This window comes from Oryza sativa, chromosome 2, assembly GCF_034140825.1.
Source record: "Oryza sativa Japonica Group chromosome 2, ASM3414082v1".
Lineage (NCBI taxonomy): Eukaryota > Viridiplantae > Streptophyta > Magnoliopsida > Poales > Poaceae > Oryza > Oryza sativa.
Genome location: NC_089036.1, coordinates 35,503,543 through 35,517,802, shown reverse-complemented (window position 1 = coordinate 35,517,802; position 14,260 = coordinate 35,503,543). Strand labels below are relative to the sequence as shown.

Below are 14,260 nucleotides of genomic sequence, written 5' to 3'. Positions count from 1 at the left end.
GTTTCAATTTCAACCAAACTTCTAATTTTGGTGTGAACTAAACACACCCTAGAGCAAGCTAGTCAACTAATTCCAATCACATCTCTCTCATTTGCCCATTTTCCCCCTTGTTTGTGCTCGAGTTGAAACGTTAATCTCTCCGAGTACCAACCAAGTTGATACTATATGATTTTTTTTTTTTGAGAGAGAACATGAGTTGTTAGTGCTGTTGCTGTAGGAGCGCGGCGTATGAATACGATACGGTCATTTATATACCTGTTTCAGTTGTACTGACTCTCGTTGGTACCTACTCCCTCCGTTTCAAAATATTTGACGCCGTTGACTTTTTAGCACATGTTTGACCGTTCGTCTTATTCAAAAAATTTAAGTAATTATTAATTCTTTTCCTATCATTTGATTCATTGTTAAATATATTTTTATATAGGCATATAATTTTACATATTTCATAAAAGTTTTTGAATAAGACGAACGGTCAAACATGTGCTAAAAAGTCAACGGTGTCAAACATTTCGAAACGGAGGGAGTATATATAAATGGCTGCCATGAGGTGATCAAATAAACAATTTTCATATGAAAATTTATCAGTTGTACCAAAAAGCCAAATGATTTATAATATGAAATGGTGGGAGCATACAAATTAATTTCTCTCTTATAATTAGCCGGAGTGATTATGACAGATGAAACGTGCGTGCATGCATGGCATGCAGCACGACGGCCTCTTGCATCTCGGTGGTACTTGAGCTCGTTGGTTGATGCATCAAGTCGTCAGAAATTCCAAGCAGCAATATATGCGTCGGTCCGTCCGTCCAGGGCTGCACATCTGGGTGTCCATATATATGCATCATGCATGCAATGCAAGCTCAGCCAGCGGCTTAATCGGCGGGCCAAAAGGGCGACGTCGTCACGCGTCCCCGTCATTGATCGAATTCAGATTGATCAAAATCACCACTCTGGAATTAAACCCCACAAGTTCGAATTCAGTACGACTGGTAGTCTGGTAGAGGTAGTAGTTGTGAATTGAGTGATGTGGCAAAGCGGTAGCTGCATGCACGCGTGGTTGATTGCTTGATTACCGGTAATGCCGTTGTAATCGAGTTGCTGGTCCATGCATTTGCTTTGCTTGGCTCGCTCGTCCTCGGCTGTCAGCTCAGCTGGTGGCTGGCACATCCATTTCTCATGACAGTGCCAGTGAACACAGTAATCAATCTCTCCCTTTTGTTTTCTTCTGGGAAATTAGAAGACCAATCAATCAATCGATCTGATCAGTGTACAAGCGTTTTGGGCCAGGAGTAGCAGAATTGTGGAGGCCTAACAGCCAGGAAGCAGAGAGAGGTGTTTGCAGCTTTGATGGGCTGTGTGGCCTATGGACAGGGCATCACAAGCAAAATGGTATACAGTGAATTTGTACATGTGCTAATCAACTACTCCTACAACATAGTAACCTAATACTAAATTAGACACTAAACAAATTATTATCACATTATCACACCGTAGCATCATTGCAAGCAATGCAAACCAGCGAGCATATATGTATAGGGTAAAGAAAGAAACATATCTTTGTTATTGTGTCGTAGGACTGCAACGATTCGCCTCACTTGCATTTGCAACTCAAAAAATTGACAAAGATTTTGTGCGTCTTATTGGTGAAAAACATGAGCAGGAACCAACATATGCATCGAATATGGTCCTGCTCGCTGTTGGGCGGCTGGCAGCAGCAGCAGCAGATAGTAAGAAAACAAACACAACAACGTTTCTGCAACTAAAAGATTAATTCTACAGTGTCTTCAGGAGTGGAAGACTACAGCTCAGAACTTCGTATCTTCTCACTGACAGTAGAACCAAAAGCTGGACCGCCCTTCCGGTAGCACACAAGAAACTCAACCGGGTAACCCTTCAATTTGTGAGGCACGATTCCGAGGTCCGAAAAGGTGAGAGCTGTATTATGTCCCCAGAAACAAATGTGAGCTTGTGCAAACAATAGGTTACAGATCAATCATAAGATATCATGCTTACCATTATCAGACACTAGGGTGTCTACAGAAAATGCATTAATCTGATCTTTGTTGAAAATTGATGGGGTTGGCAACGGAAAGGGCACTTTGTTTAGCAGCATTTCCCTTGGAGATGCGATAGCCTGCACAACCCGAAGCATAACTGTTAAAAGACGAGACAATCCAATACTCAGGTTGCCTTGACCAACACAAGATATTATTTAAGTTCATACCCTTGCAATAGGAAGAGGAACATCGATGTACCGTGGCCATTCACGTATTGTCTCATACATCAGCTCAGCCTGTAACATCCAGAACATTTTTATATAAAAAAACTCGACCAACCAACTTGAAGATTCGTTCATTGCTGCATAACAAAATGTTGTGCATGATAATTACCAGCTCATGAACAGTATAAATCTCTGGTCCACCAAGTTCGTAGGTCTTTCCCATGCTGGTGCCGTCATCCTTGAGGGAGTTGACAATAGCAGCAGCAACATCCACAACATAAACAGGCTGAATCCTGCAAAAACCAAAAGGTTGCATTCATGTTATCTCACCTGCTGTGGAAGTTTATGTAGGTCCCCATCGGTTGCCTACGACTGATTATAAGCCGTAACGGCTTATTACTGATAAAAAGTAATTTATGAGTAATACTTTTACATGTGTCTTTAGCGACTTAAAAGCTAATGATGAAAAAGAAACTACGTTGAATTAGCATCAAAATCAACTTCAAAATCAAGTTTTAAAATTCAAATTTTGGCAATGGCTTATAAGCCATAGGGCAAATGATGAGGCCCGTATTCTCTGATCAATTAATGTTCTAGACTAAATTTTAAGTCAAGGCATTACAACAGCAGCCAACAGGAAAGTTCAATTACTTTGTAGACCCAGAATCAACAAGAGGGAGGAAACCCCAATTTTTGGCAAACTGTGCCCATCTATTCAAAATCCGATCTTCTGTGCCAATCATAGTTGCAGGCCTCATAATTGTAGCCTGTTGATCCATGCAAACAAAATTTTGGTTAAAGTAACTGCCAACATAAATGGGACATGTTTGCTTCTAACTTTCGGTAATGTAGAAACAGGAGTTCAGTATTGCCTAATGTAGATGATCACCTCAGGAAATTCTTTCAACACAGATTCCTCCCCAGCAGCCTTGGCCCTCAGCATTCTAGAAGGAGAAGAGGCCGATGCTCCTAGGGAAGAAACCTGGATAAATCTCATGATACCCCCATGCTCCTTTGAAATCTGTGCATAGTCCATAACACAGTTAATAGCCAGCCACAAAAGAAGTCTTGATGGGAATTATATTGTCATGATGCAGCAAAAAGAAAGTTACAAATGATAGTGAATTTTTTTCCCCTTTGTACAGGTATCCAATTGAATGAAATTATAGAGCATGGTTATTACCCAGGACAGCACAAATTAGAGGAAAGAGAATAGTAATTCCACATTGAAGGCAGTAACTGTGATGCTGAATTAAAAGACTAACAGCTCAGTAGAAAAAGATACTTTTCATGCAAAATGTAAAAGTAAGATATTTCCATTTCCAGATCTAGGAGCTAAGTAACACTGGCTTCTGAAACAAGAAAAAGAAGGATTAATGTTAACCAAAAGGACAGCTAGACGGATTATATACCGATGGCAGAGCAGTGTGCTTAAATATATTGTGCTTTGTATTGTGTCAGATGAAACCTAGCCAAGGTCACCTAAGCAGGCAAAAGTTTGAAATCTAATCACAACCATGGATTATGTGACCCTCTGAAGTTATAGCTGGTGAAATAAACCAGCCAAATGGTTGCTTGTCAATGCTGCTGCAATCTTGGGATGAGCACAAGCAAGCCAGTGCACTGAGAAATCAAGCTGGTTGCTACTTTGAATTTCATTCAATCCTAATTCTCAAAGATTGTATTAGGAATTATCTATATAGTTGGAAGAAAAGCGGATGTGCGCACAATGCATACCATTGCAAGTTGTTCAGCCATATGATGATTTACTTCGTCAAATCCATAGTTTCTTGTTTCATACTCGCGTCCTGTTGAAATTGAGTTGACATAGTCAGGAAGGGATTTGACTCTGAATACGATGCTGTACCAAGTTAGACATACCTATTAGGTTAATGACCACATTGGATTTGGCCATGACAGCCTTAATTGAATCCACATCTCTTGGATTGTATTTCATAGGAACAATCTGCCAAGAGAAAAAAGTAGAATACATAAAAGGGAAAAAAAAAGGAAAAATGAGTTAATGACTTCACTACTTGTAATTTGTGAACTACAAAAATACAGTACCTGACCCAGGTCACCCATCAACTTCAGGTGTCGGTGACAATCCTCAGAACCTCTGAATGGTACAAGCACTTGAGACCCCATCTTTGCTGAATAGAAATAAATAATTGAGTTACCATACTATTTCACTTTGTTTTTATGGTAATATAACTCAGTAAGATATTATTCATTACAACGTAGTACTATAGGTCTAAAGCCTTATCATCTCACCAAGTTGTTGGACAAGGTAGCGGCCAAGAAATCCAGTAGCTCCAAACACCGTAGCTATGATTCCACTGTCACGAAATTTCTTGTTATAAATTCAAAGGAAAATTTGCAGGTTAAGAGTATCATTAACCTAATTTGATCGTCATTGCTCCCAAGATGCAACAAACACCAGCAAATGTGCAAGTAACACTCTTTAAGATAAATATTAGTACCACAATTCGTACACTCAACACCCTATGCAAATGGCAAATGAATTTTCTCAAACCTAGCAAAAAAATGTGGGAAGTAGGATCAAATACATTTGGTAGAACAACATCACATATCTGTCAACCAGAGCTCCAATTCAGCTCATAATAACTAAAATCGACTCTCTGTTTTTTCAGGGCACAGAATTTCCAAGGCCTAGCTGTGTTACAGGTAACTCCAAATTCCACGAGATGCACAAGTATACAAGAACAGGTCCATCGCAAATGCAACCATACGAACTGCACAAATCTGACGATCTAAGCATCAGGAAGACCATTCTAAGGAACACATATCTGCTATGACAGTACGGATGGATCAGAACATTATCACAACCTAATGAACCTAAACCAAATCATTGGGAAGGCCAAACCTAGACGCAGACTCGTGACAACGGGAATGCCCGATAGAATCAATCGGAGGAACGGAACCAGCCTGAGCTCCTCACCTCACAGACGACCTCCCTCCGGTTCCCTTGCGGACGAGATGCCCCGTCCCCTTGACCGCCGGCGCCCTCGCGGACATGTACCTCGCGCCATCCGCTCCACCCAATCCTGCATCGAAAACCCAAACCACCTCTAAGATCTACCCTCGGGGGGCACCCGCGGGCGATGTTCAGGGCTGGTCCCGGACGCCCGGAAGGGCGCCTCCTCCATACCTTGGGGTGCGAGCGCCGGCTGGGAGGCGGATCTGAAGGCGGAGATCGCCGCCGCGGTGGTGGGGGAGATGTTGCCGTCGAGGAGGTGACGCCTCCACGCCGCCGCCGCCTGCATCGTCGCCGTCGGTGGTGGTCGGAGCTCGCGGTGGAGGAAGGCCGGAGACGAGGAAGGCCAAGTGGTGGTGACTGGTGAGAGAAGCGAGGTAGGGTTGGAATCTAGGTGTTAGTGGAGGCCCAATTAGTCGCGAGGTAGTTGGGCCCAATTCTTTATGGGCTCATTAATGGGCCTATTCTTTATGGGCTAATTAATGGGCCGTAGGCCCATTTACCATTCTACGTGAGGAAGTGAGTTGTGTTGGTTGGTGGACGCGTCCGCTTTTCTCTTCCTCGTCTTCTTCTCCGGCGAGCTCGACGGGCCGCGCCGCCGCATCGGCCGCAGTCGACGGGATGGACGGGCAGGGGGCGTGGAGGGGTGGGGCTTCTGCTTCCTCCAGGATATCGTACAAGAACGCCACCGTCGCGGTGTGCGCAATCAACCTCCTCGCGTGCGCTCTCCTCTTCCGCAACTACTACTCGTCCTGGCCGCGCATCGCCGGCGACCACCAGTTCGATTCTGGTACGAACTCATTGTACTCTTGTTCATTTCACTCTCATTGAACAATCTATCTCTCGTTAGATGATTTGGGCCTAGAAATTTGTTCGATTTGGTACCCAAATGATAGTACGATAAACTGGTTAGTGAATTGGATCTAGACTGACTAGCAAAGTTCAGGTCTTTTCTTCTGATTAAATGTGGACAAGGGCTTCTGCTAACACCACGCCACAGGAAATGCAGGGAATTTCTTTACGAATCCGAGCAGCTGACAAAAATCACTCTTTTTTTTTCCAATCGAAATACCTCATGAGCTCTGAGCATATGGGGAAACCCCAAATGTAGAGAACAGCACTATAAGCTGCGCTCAAAACCTATAGAATGGGATCAACCATTCTTCGTTTAGTACAAATTCTAGTTTTTCCTTTATATCATGTGAGATCAGTCCTGTTATATACTCAATTCAGTGAAAGATCCCGTGCTACAATTCCGCAGCTCAGCTACGGTTTATATGGGAGTCGGAAGAGTTACGTCGTGCTATGGAGCCTGTGGATTTGATCAGGAGAGTAAGTCACTGTATATTGTATATTGTGTTTCTCGTGATTTGGTTGAAAGAGAATTCATTGGGATGCTAATCAAAGTTAGAACTTCGCTATTTCTGCTACATAGGTGAAGGAAATCGAACAAGAAGCTTATGGTGAGCATGGCATGATGACACAAGAAGATGCCAAGCAGACAGCTGCTGTTGATGCATCAAAAAGGTTGCAAGATTTAAGGGCAGGGAATGATGGTAGCAGCCAAAAAGGTTCGTAAATTCATTCTTGGTTTCTTACCACTCCTCATATTTTGGGGCTGCATTGTTCTTTCAGTTTATCTTCTGTACTATGTCTGTTCGGATCCGAGGAGCATATGATGTGAACAAAATGAAGTTAGATGCTTGCAAACATGGTTGTGAGTCTTGTGACAGTTACATCTTTGTAGTACTACCATCATATTGCTGTCAATATGTGGCCCTTTAGTTGTGGCTTGTGCTGCGAGTATTTGACAGTATATATTTCATGGAAAGAAAAAAAAGACCAGTTGCACAGTTAAACCGAACAGTTCAATAATACAGTTGGATGGGCTATAGATCAGAGAGCTTCAGGACAGGGCTGAAAAGAAAAGCTGAAAGAATGAAACAACTGCTTGCAATACCAAGCTATTGTGATTTCACCACCATTCCATTCTATCCTGCCAGTTGATGCAGAGACACAAAATGATCATAGCAAATCATATCCTGAAGTCATCAGGTGTACATATATATACATATGCTAGCAATTGGTAATATACCATTATGCAATAGCAGTGTGATTTGGTCTGTACACAACGGTTTATTTTGCATGCTTGCTGGAGCAGCGTTTTGCTCTTCTACCTCCCTCGGTAATATGTAGAAGCTGATGCTAATTTTTTTCTTTTACCATTTTGTGTAAACATCTGCAGCTCTTGAGGAATGGCGCAAACGGAAGATGGAGCGTGCGAGGCAGCGGGCGATTGAAAAGAACGGGACCTCATCAGCTGCGAAAACGCGATGAATTGGGAGGTAGCTATTGCTGCACATCACCTTTGGGGGTGTCCTGGAGCTGCTGCTGTACGTGGGGTGGTCTCCTGGTGTCTGTAAAATTTCTTGTACATCGTGTTGTTGTTGTTGTCTAGATCCATTTTTTATTCTTCTGTTTCTCTAGTAAAAGACCAACTGGGTAGAAAAAAAAATTAAAGCTCATCTTTTTCGACCACTCTTTCTTGTTTTCGTGCTTACTATTGTGACTTGTGATATCTGTCCGTTGAACCATTTGCGGTAAAGAATTGCACTCCCATTGTTTACCTCAAGCTTATAAGCTAAAAGCTAAAATTTAAATATGAAAACTTAAATTTAGAGTTAATTTTAATGGTTTTTTTTATTATAATTTACATTATTATTAAGAACACATATAAAAATTATATTTGTAAATTATCAAATTTTTAAGTTGCTAGTAATAAGCCGTTACTCCACATCTTACCATCAGTATAAGCGTGAAAAGATGATTGCATTGCGCACTACTCTCTCCGTCCCATAGAAAATCAACCTTCTACAGGATATGACATATCATAGTTTATGAATTCGGATATATATCTGTCTAGATTCATAATACTGTAATGTATCACATTTGTCGATGATATGGGCCCGGGGGTATCAGGTTTAGAGGGAGGCCTCCTCCCCCGATGCCACGTGGCCCTCCCCCGAGGGGAGTTAGGCCCGAGGTGGGGTGGCGGCCACTCCTTCCCTAAAGACTAGTCGGAGGAGGCTGCCCCCCGATGCCACGTGGCCCTCCCCCGAGGGGAGTCAGGCCCGAGGTGGGGTGGCGGCCACTCCTTCCCCAAAGACTAGTCGGAGGAGGCTGCCCCCCGATGCCACGTGGCCCTCCCCTGAGGGGAGTCAGGCCCGAGGTGGGGTGGCGGCCACTCCTTCCCCAAAGACTAGTCGGAGGAGGCTGCCCCCCGATGCCACGTGGCCCTCCCCCGAGGGGAGTCAGGCCCGAGGTAGGACGGTGGCCACTCCTTCCCAGAGACTAGATGGAGGAGGCTGCCCTCCAATGCCACGTGGCCCTCCCCCGAGGGGGGTCGGGCCCGAGGTAGGGCGGCGGCCACTCCCTGGCCGAGACTAGAAGGAGAAGGCTGCCCCAAGCGCCACGTGGCCCTCCCCCAAGGGGGGATCGGGCCCAAGGTCGGGCAGCGGCGACCCCCTCCCGTGACTAGGGGTTGGGCTCCCCCCGACCCCCTCTCTAGGTCACCGCATACGGTGGGTTAGGTGTCCGCCTACAGGTGCCCACCTACCCGCATTTATGGCGACCCGAGCGGTCGCGCCAAATGCGGCGTGCAGTATACTCAACCAGTCTGTGACCGGTCGAATGACCGATGGGACTGGGTAGTGCGCCTGTGCGCTGCTTGCGTGTCAGGCGGCAAGATTTGACAGGCCCCATCATCAAGACGACGTGTGCTTGGCTTCCCAAGTCAAGAGACAAGACATGCATTTAATGCAAAGATTATAATACTTCTCCACCGGAGTTAGGTTAGGTTGTTGGGCCCATGTGGTAACCCCTTGAGGTATAAAAGGAGGTCCAGGCCTAGTTGGGGGGGGGGGGGACTTCCGAGCGAACTGGCGCTTGGGTCTCGCAACTCCAAGCACTTGTGTTCTACATTCAATCAATCATGCATAGGAGTAGGGTATTACGCTTCTCAGCGGCCCGAACCTGTATAAACCTCTTTTGTCTCATCGTCTTGGAGGGGCCTAACACCCTCAAGATCACAAAGTTCCGCTCACCAAGCCCTCAAATCTCACCCGCTGCCCCTGACCGAACTCACAAATGGGGGCCTCACGGTTTCTTGGTGGAGGAGTTCACTCTCCGATAATATTCTATGCTAAATTCATTTTTTATGGAATGGGCCGGAGATAGGAATCACTAATCACTAGAGCTGTGCTAGCATTATTGGGTGCATTGGCATTTTACCTGAGGTGGTGGGAATCTGGGTGGTCGAATCCAAAGCGGACACATCGCGCTTCGTCCTCTCCTCACCGGTTTTGGTGGGGGTGGCCGCTCTCGCGCCGCCCATGCGTCCGCGCCTCCCGCGCACACGAACCTCGTGTGCCCGCGGTGACGCCACGTGGCCGCGCGCCAGCCAGCCATCTCACTCCACACTCCAGTCCAACTCCGGCTCCGGCGCCTCCCGCGTTTACTGCTACAACTAGAGCACTGCACTGCAAGGGAAGATTATTGCGCGGCAAATTCATCCTCCTCCTCCGCCTCGGGGTCTTCGCCGAAGAAGCTAAGCTTCTTCCTTCTTCTTCTTGCCCATGGAGGCCGCGGCGGCGGCGGCGTCGGCGGCGCCGCACCTGCTGCACTGCGGTGGCTTCGGCCGTCTGCCTGGTCTCGCGGCGTCGCTGCCGGGCCGTCGGCGCCGGCGCCCATCCCGCCGCGTCCTCGCCGTCGCCACGGAGCCCAAGCCCTCCGCCTCCGCCCCGGCGCCTCGCTCCAGGTCGAGGACGAGGACCCCTAATGACATCTCCTCCACCGTAAGACCGATCGCCTCTCTGCTCAATCAGTCAGATCTTCCGTGTTCTTACACCTGTTTCATCTCGCTGAGATTGTGGAGATTGTGTTGGTGTGGTTTGTGTGTTTGCGATTGAAGCGGTTCGGGGAGGTGTCCAAGGAGATCCAGCGAGTGCGGAAGCAGATGGAGGAGGACGAGCAGCTCGCCACGCTCATGCGCGGCCTCCGCGGCCAGAACCTCCGCGACTCCCAATTCGCCGACGACAACGTCCGCCTCCGCCTCGTCGAGGTCCGCCCCACCAACCACACAATTCAATCATCACGTTAATTAACAGTTTATTTCAACTAAGGTCTAATAGAAGAACAAAATTTTCATTTCCCCCTTTTCTTGGCTCTAGGTTTCATCCATGAACAACAATGAGGCGCTGCCTCTCGTGTACAGTCCTGAGATCATTTCTGCATACTGGGGGAAGCGCCCGAGGGCCGTCGCCACACGGATCGTGCAATTGCTGTCTGTTGCTGGTGGTTTCATCTCTCATCTCATATCAGACCTCATAAACAACAAGCTCAAGGAGGTACCAATTATTGATTTACTATATCCACCTTGTTGTTTTCATCTTGAATCGTCTAAATCCAATTGCTAACTGATAAAGAACATTTCCTTTTGGGGGTGGATCAATGCTTATCAATAGAATGAAGTAGCGCGTGCGATTGAGCTGAGGGAAATTGTGACATCTTTGGGTCCTGCTTATATTAAGCTTGGCCAAGCACTAAGTATTCGACCAGATATTCTGTCCCCTGCAGCAATGACTGAATTGCAGAAACTTTGTGATAAGGTAAATATTTCTGTGTTTGTCTTACTGTGTTCTCCCCTTGCTATCTCACAAAGCATAGAAGTGCCAGGAGAGCTATAAATTTGCTAACTGGTTGATCTACCGCTATGTGAAGGTTCCTTCGTTCTCCGATGATCTTGCAATGACTCTTCTTGAAGAAGAGCTTGGGCGGCCGTGGCACGAAATATACTCTGAATTATCTCCTTCCCCAATTGCTGCCGGTACTTGTACTAAATATTGCCCGCGTGCTGCACTTACCATTTATGATTAAACCATTATCAGATGAAATTATATTGCATCAAATTATACTCACTGTTCTTGGACTATGCTTATGAATTATCTTGCAGCATCTCTGGGGCAGGTTTACAAGGGCCGCTTGAAAGAAACCGGAGAACTTGTAGCTGTGAAAGTACAGAGGCCGTTTGTACTTGAAACTGTCACAATTGATTTATTCATCATTAGAAACTTGGGCCTGGTACTAAGGAGATTTCCGCAGGTAAATATTTTCTTCTACTTGGTCAAAACTGATGCCCAGACTATATTTGAAAGCTCACCTTTGAACCATAACTGAATACTGTTAGGTCTCCATTGATGTTGTTGGCCTAGTAGATGAGTGGGCTGCTCGATTTTTCGAAGAACTTGATTATGTGAATGAAGGAGAAAATGGCAATCGCTTTGCTGAAATGATGAAAAAGGATCTTCCGCAGGTAATTATTCTAGTGTCCATATCGAGTGATAAATCTGTTTACTGTTGGAGTTATCTGTTTTGTCTTAATTCCATGTTATTACAACACATACATGCTTGTTTTACTGTCAAGCTACTTATGATTTTATCTAACAATCTTCCAGGTCGTTGTACCAAAGACATACCAGAAATACACATCTAGAAAAGTTCTTACTACACAATGGATAGATGGGGAGAAGCTGTCACAAAGTACAGAGGATGATGTTGGGTCATTGGTCAGTGTAGGAGTCATATGCTACCTAAAACAGGTTAGCTCATTTTGTTTAATCATTGGTCAATGTAGCATATGCTTGTTGAATGGAAGTACCTTTATTTGCGCAAGACATCACTTCAATTTTCTTGGGCTCGTTTTATGTTTCTCTGGCAGTTGCTTGATACTGGATTTTTCCATGCTGATCCACATCCTGGCAATATGATTAGGACACCAGATGGAAAACTAGCTATTCTTGATTTTGGTGAGTCAACATTATGGATAATACTTCTCACACACAGCTCTGTTATTTTTCTTTGGTTCTCATATAAAAGACAAAAGTTATACTAGTTAGTTTGCATGCGAGTCCATAAAAAAGGAAAGGCTGAGCGGAGTCAGTAAACCATGGTCCATTATTATTTAGTTAAATATCTATTCAGTGGTAATGTCAGCATTACGTGGAAATACTCTTCTTCAATTTGAAGGAGGGAAAAAGGACTAAGAATACACTTGTTTTGTACTGTCCTTTGGGTCCACCTATTTTTTCTTCGTTTTGTTTCCATCTCCTTTGATGCTGATGAAAGAAATATATCCTCCTTTTTGTAGGGCTTGTAACTAAATTGACAGATGACCAAAAGTACGGAATGATTGAAGCAATAGCCCACCTCATTCATCGTGATTATGATGCGATAGTCAAGGACTTTGTGAAGCTTGGTTTCATCCCTGAGGGAGTTAACTTGGACCCAATCTTGCCTGTATTGGCCAAAGTTTTTGATCAAGCACTTGAAGGAGGTGGCGCAAAGAATATAAACTTTCAAGAGTTAGCAGCAGATCTAGCACAGATAACATTTGATTACCCATTCAGGATACCTCCGTACTTTGCTTTGATTATCAGAGCCATTGGAGTATTGGAGGGTATAGCTTTGGTGGGTGACCCTGAATTTGCCATTGTGGATGAAGCATACCCATATATTGCGCAGGTTAGAATTTGATTCAACTCCATGCTGCATTTCTTAGAATAACACAACTACAAAGGCAAGCAGATATATACTAGGATTTGCATATTCCTTCTTTCTTTGGTCTGTTGGGATCGAAGGTTGATTTTGATGTTATTGTATTATTGATTCTGATTTTTTTCGACGATCGCAGAGACTACTAACAGATGAGTCACCTCGTCTAAGGAGCGCCTTGCGATACACAATATATGGCAAAACAGGTGTATTCGACGCAGAAAGATTCATTGATGTCATGCAAGCTTTCGAGAATTTTATTCGTGCAGCAAAGAGTGGTGGTGGGGAGAACTTGAAAGGCAGCATGGCTGAGCTGGCTGAGATAGGAACTCTACCAAGCACAAGTTTAGTTCCTGCATTTCCAATGGCCATATCACAGCCTGAGCAACCAGTCAAAGCTCGGGCTGCTCTTTCTTTTCTACTCTCTGAGAGGGGCGACTTTTTTAGGGAGTTCATTCTTGATGAGGTGAGCTCTCATGTTGCAGCATTTTTGTATTTTGTTTAAACCAAACAACAGTAATTTGCATGTTGCAGGGAATGTTGTTTAAGATAATCCAGTGCCTTCCATATTGAGACCTCTTGTTCTCTGCATTGCAGATTGTCAAAGCCATAGATGCAGTTTCAAGGGAGCAACTGATACAAATTGCTGCATCTTTTGGGCTAGGAAATGCTACCCCAGTTTTCAGCATGGTTCCTGTCAGAGCTAGAGCACTGCTTCCTACAATCACAGAGGAAGACAGGGTCATCTTGAACAATGTTGAGAAGGTTGTGAAGTTTTTGACAGCTGGGAACAATCCAACAACAATTGATGGGGTATGTATACTGAATGAAACACTCCGCAAATCGAACATCTAAAGATTACTGATTTTTTTGTCTTACTGAATGAAACACTCCACAAATCGAACATCTAAAGATTACTGATTTTTTGTCTTTGGGTTGATGCCAGGATGTAAATGTTGTGTATCTTGTACAAGAGCTTCTACCTGTGTTGCCGAGCATTTCGTCGAAGATCCTACCAGAGGTCATGAGCCGGTTGTCATCGCGAGTATTTGCACGGTTGATCCGGGAGGCATTTTTGTGAAGTGATTTTTCTTACTTCCGACGGGAGATTGCAAACAGTTATTTCTCCCTTTTTTGCAAACAATACATCACAAATGATGATAGAACTCATAGAAGATTGTACAGCTAAACGTTGTATAGAAATTATACACATATACGCAGATTTAACCAATTTTTAACTAGCAATTTTCCAGTGTTAATGGAGACTACAGAGCCTGCAGTTTCATTGTGCGTACATGGATCAAGTTGCTAATTTAACCCTTTTTTTGTTAGCGTTTTCGTCAGAACGGAGTATCACTTGTATATGCAAATTAACCAATGTTTATATAGCAATTCTATGACTTTGCTGATGAAAACTCTTGATTACTTAAAAA

General features: G+C 44.5%; 3 protein-coding genes across 3 annotated transcripts; 2 read left to right on the top strand and 1 right to left on the bottom strand.

Annotated features, from left to right (window-relative positions):
- Positions 1 to 1,571: 1,571 nt before the first annotated feature.
- LOC4331143 (NADH dehydrogenase [ubiquinone] 1 alpha subcomplex subunit 9, mitochondrial) lies at positions 1,572 to 5,581 on the bottom strand. The gene is made up of 12 exons (XM_015772264.3): positions 5,394 to 5,581; positions 5,184 to 5,289; positions 4,496 to 4,560; positions 4,289 to 4,374; positions 4,103 to 4,187; positions 3,959 to 4,029; positions 3,111 to 3,242; positions 2,873 to 2,988; positions 2,391 to 2,514; positions 2,225 to 2,293; positions 2,014 to 2,134; positions 1,572 to 1,935 (listed from the first exon to the last, which is right to left on the bottom strand). Exons 1-12 carry the CDS (start codon positions 5,506 to 5,508, stop codon positions 1,799 to 1,801), a joined length of 1,227 nt encoding a protein of 408 aa, XP_015627750.1. The 5' UTR covers positions 5,509 to 5,581; the 3' UTR covers positions 1,572 to 1,798.
- Positions 5,582 to 5,757: 176 nt separating this feature from the next.
- On the top strand, positions 5,758 to 7,757 carry LOC4331142 (uncharacterized). The gene is made up of 4 exons (XM_015768604.3): positions 5,758 to 6,009; positions 6,481 to 6,551; positions 6,655 to 6,790; positions 7,465 to 7,757. Exons 1-4 carry the CDS (start codon positions 5,841 to 5,843, stop codon positions 7,554 to 7,556), a joined length of 468 nt encoding a protein of 155 aa, XP_015624090.1. The 5' UTR covers positions 5,758 to 5,840; the 3' UTR covers positions 7,557 to 7,757.
- Positions 7,758 to 9,772: 2,015 nt separating this feature from the next.
- On the top strand, positions 9,773 to 14,072 carry LOC4331141 (uncharacterized). The gene is made up of 13 exons (XM_015771490.3): positions 9,773 to 10,072; positions 10,189 to 10,338; positions 10,448 to 10,624; positions 10,742 to 10,885; positions 10,998 to 11,103; positions 11,230 to 11,378; positions 11,464 to 11,589; positions 11,732 to 11,875; positions 11,995 to 12,082; positions 12,424 to 12,797; positions 12,967 to 13,293; positions 13,425 to 13,640; positions 13,774 to 14,072. The coding sequence occupies exons 1-13, from the start codon at positions 9,854 to 9,856 to the stop codon at positions 13,906 to 13,908; spliced, it is 2,355 nt and encodes a 784-aa protein (XP_015626976.1). The 5' UTR covers positions 9,773 to 9,853; the 3' UTR covers positions 13,909 to 14,072.
- Positions 14,073 to 14,260: the final 188 nt, after the last annotated feature.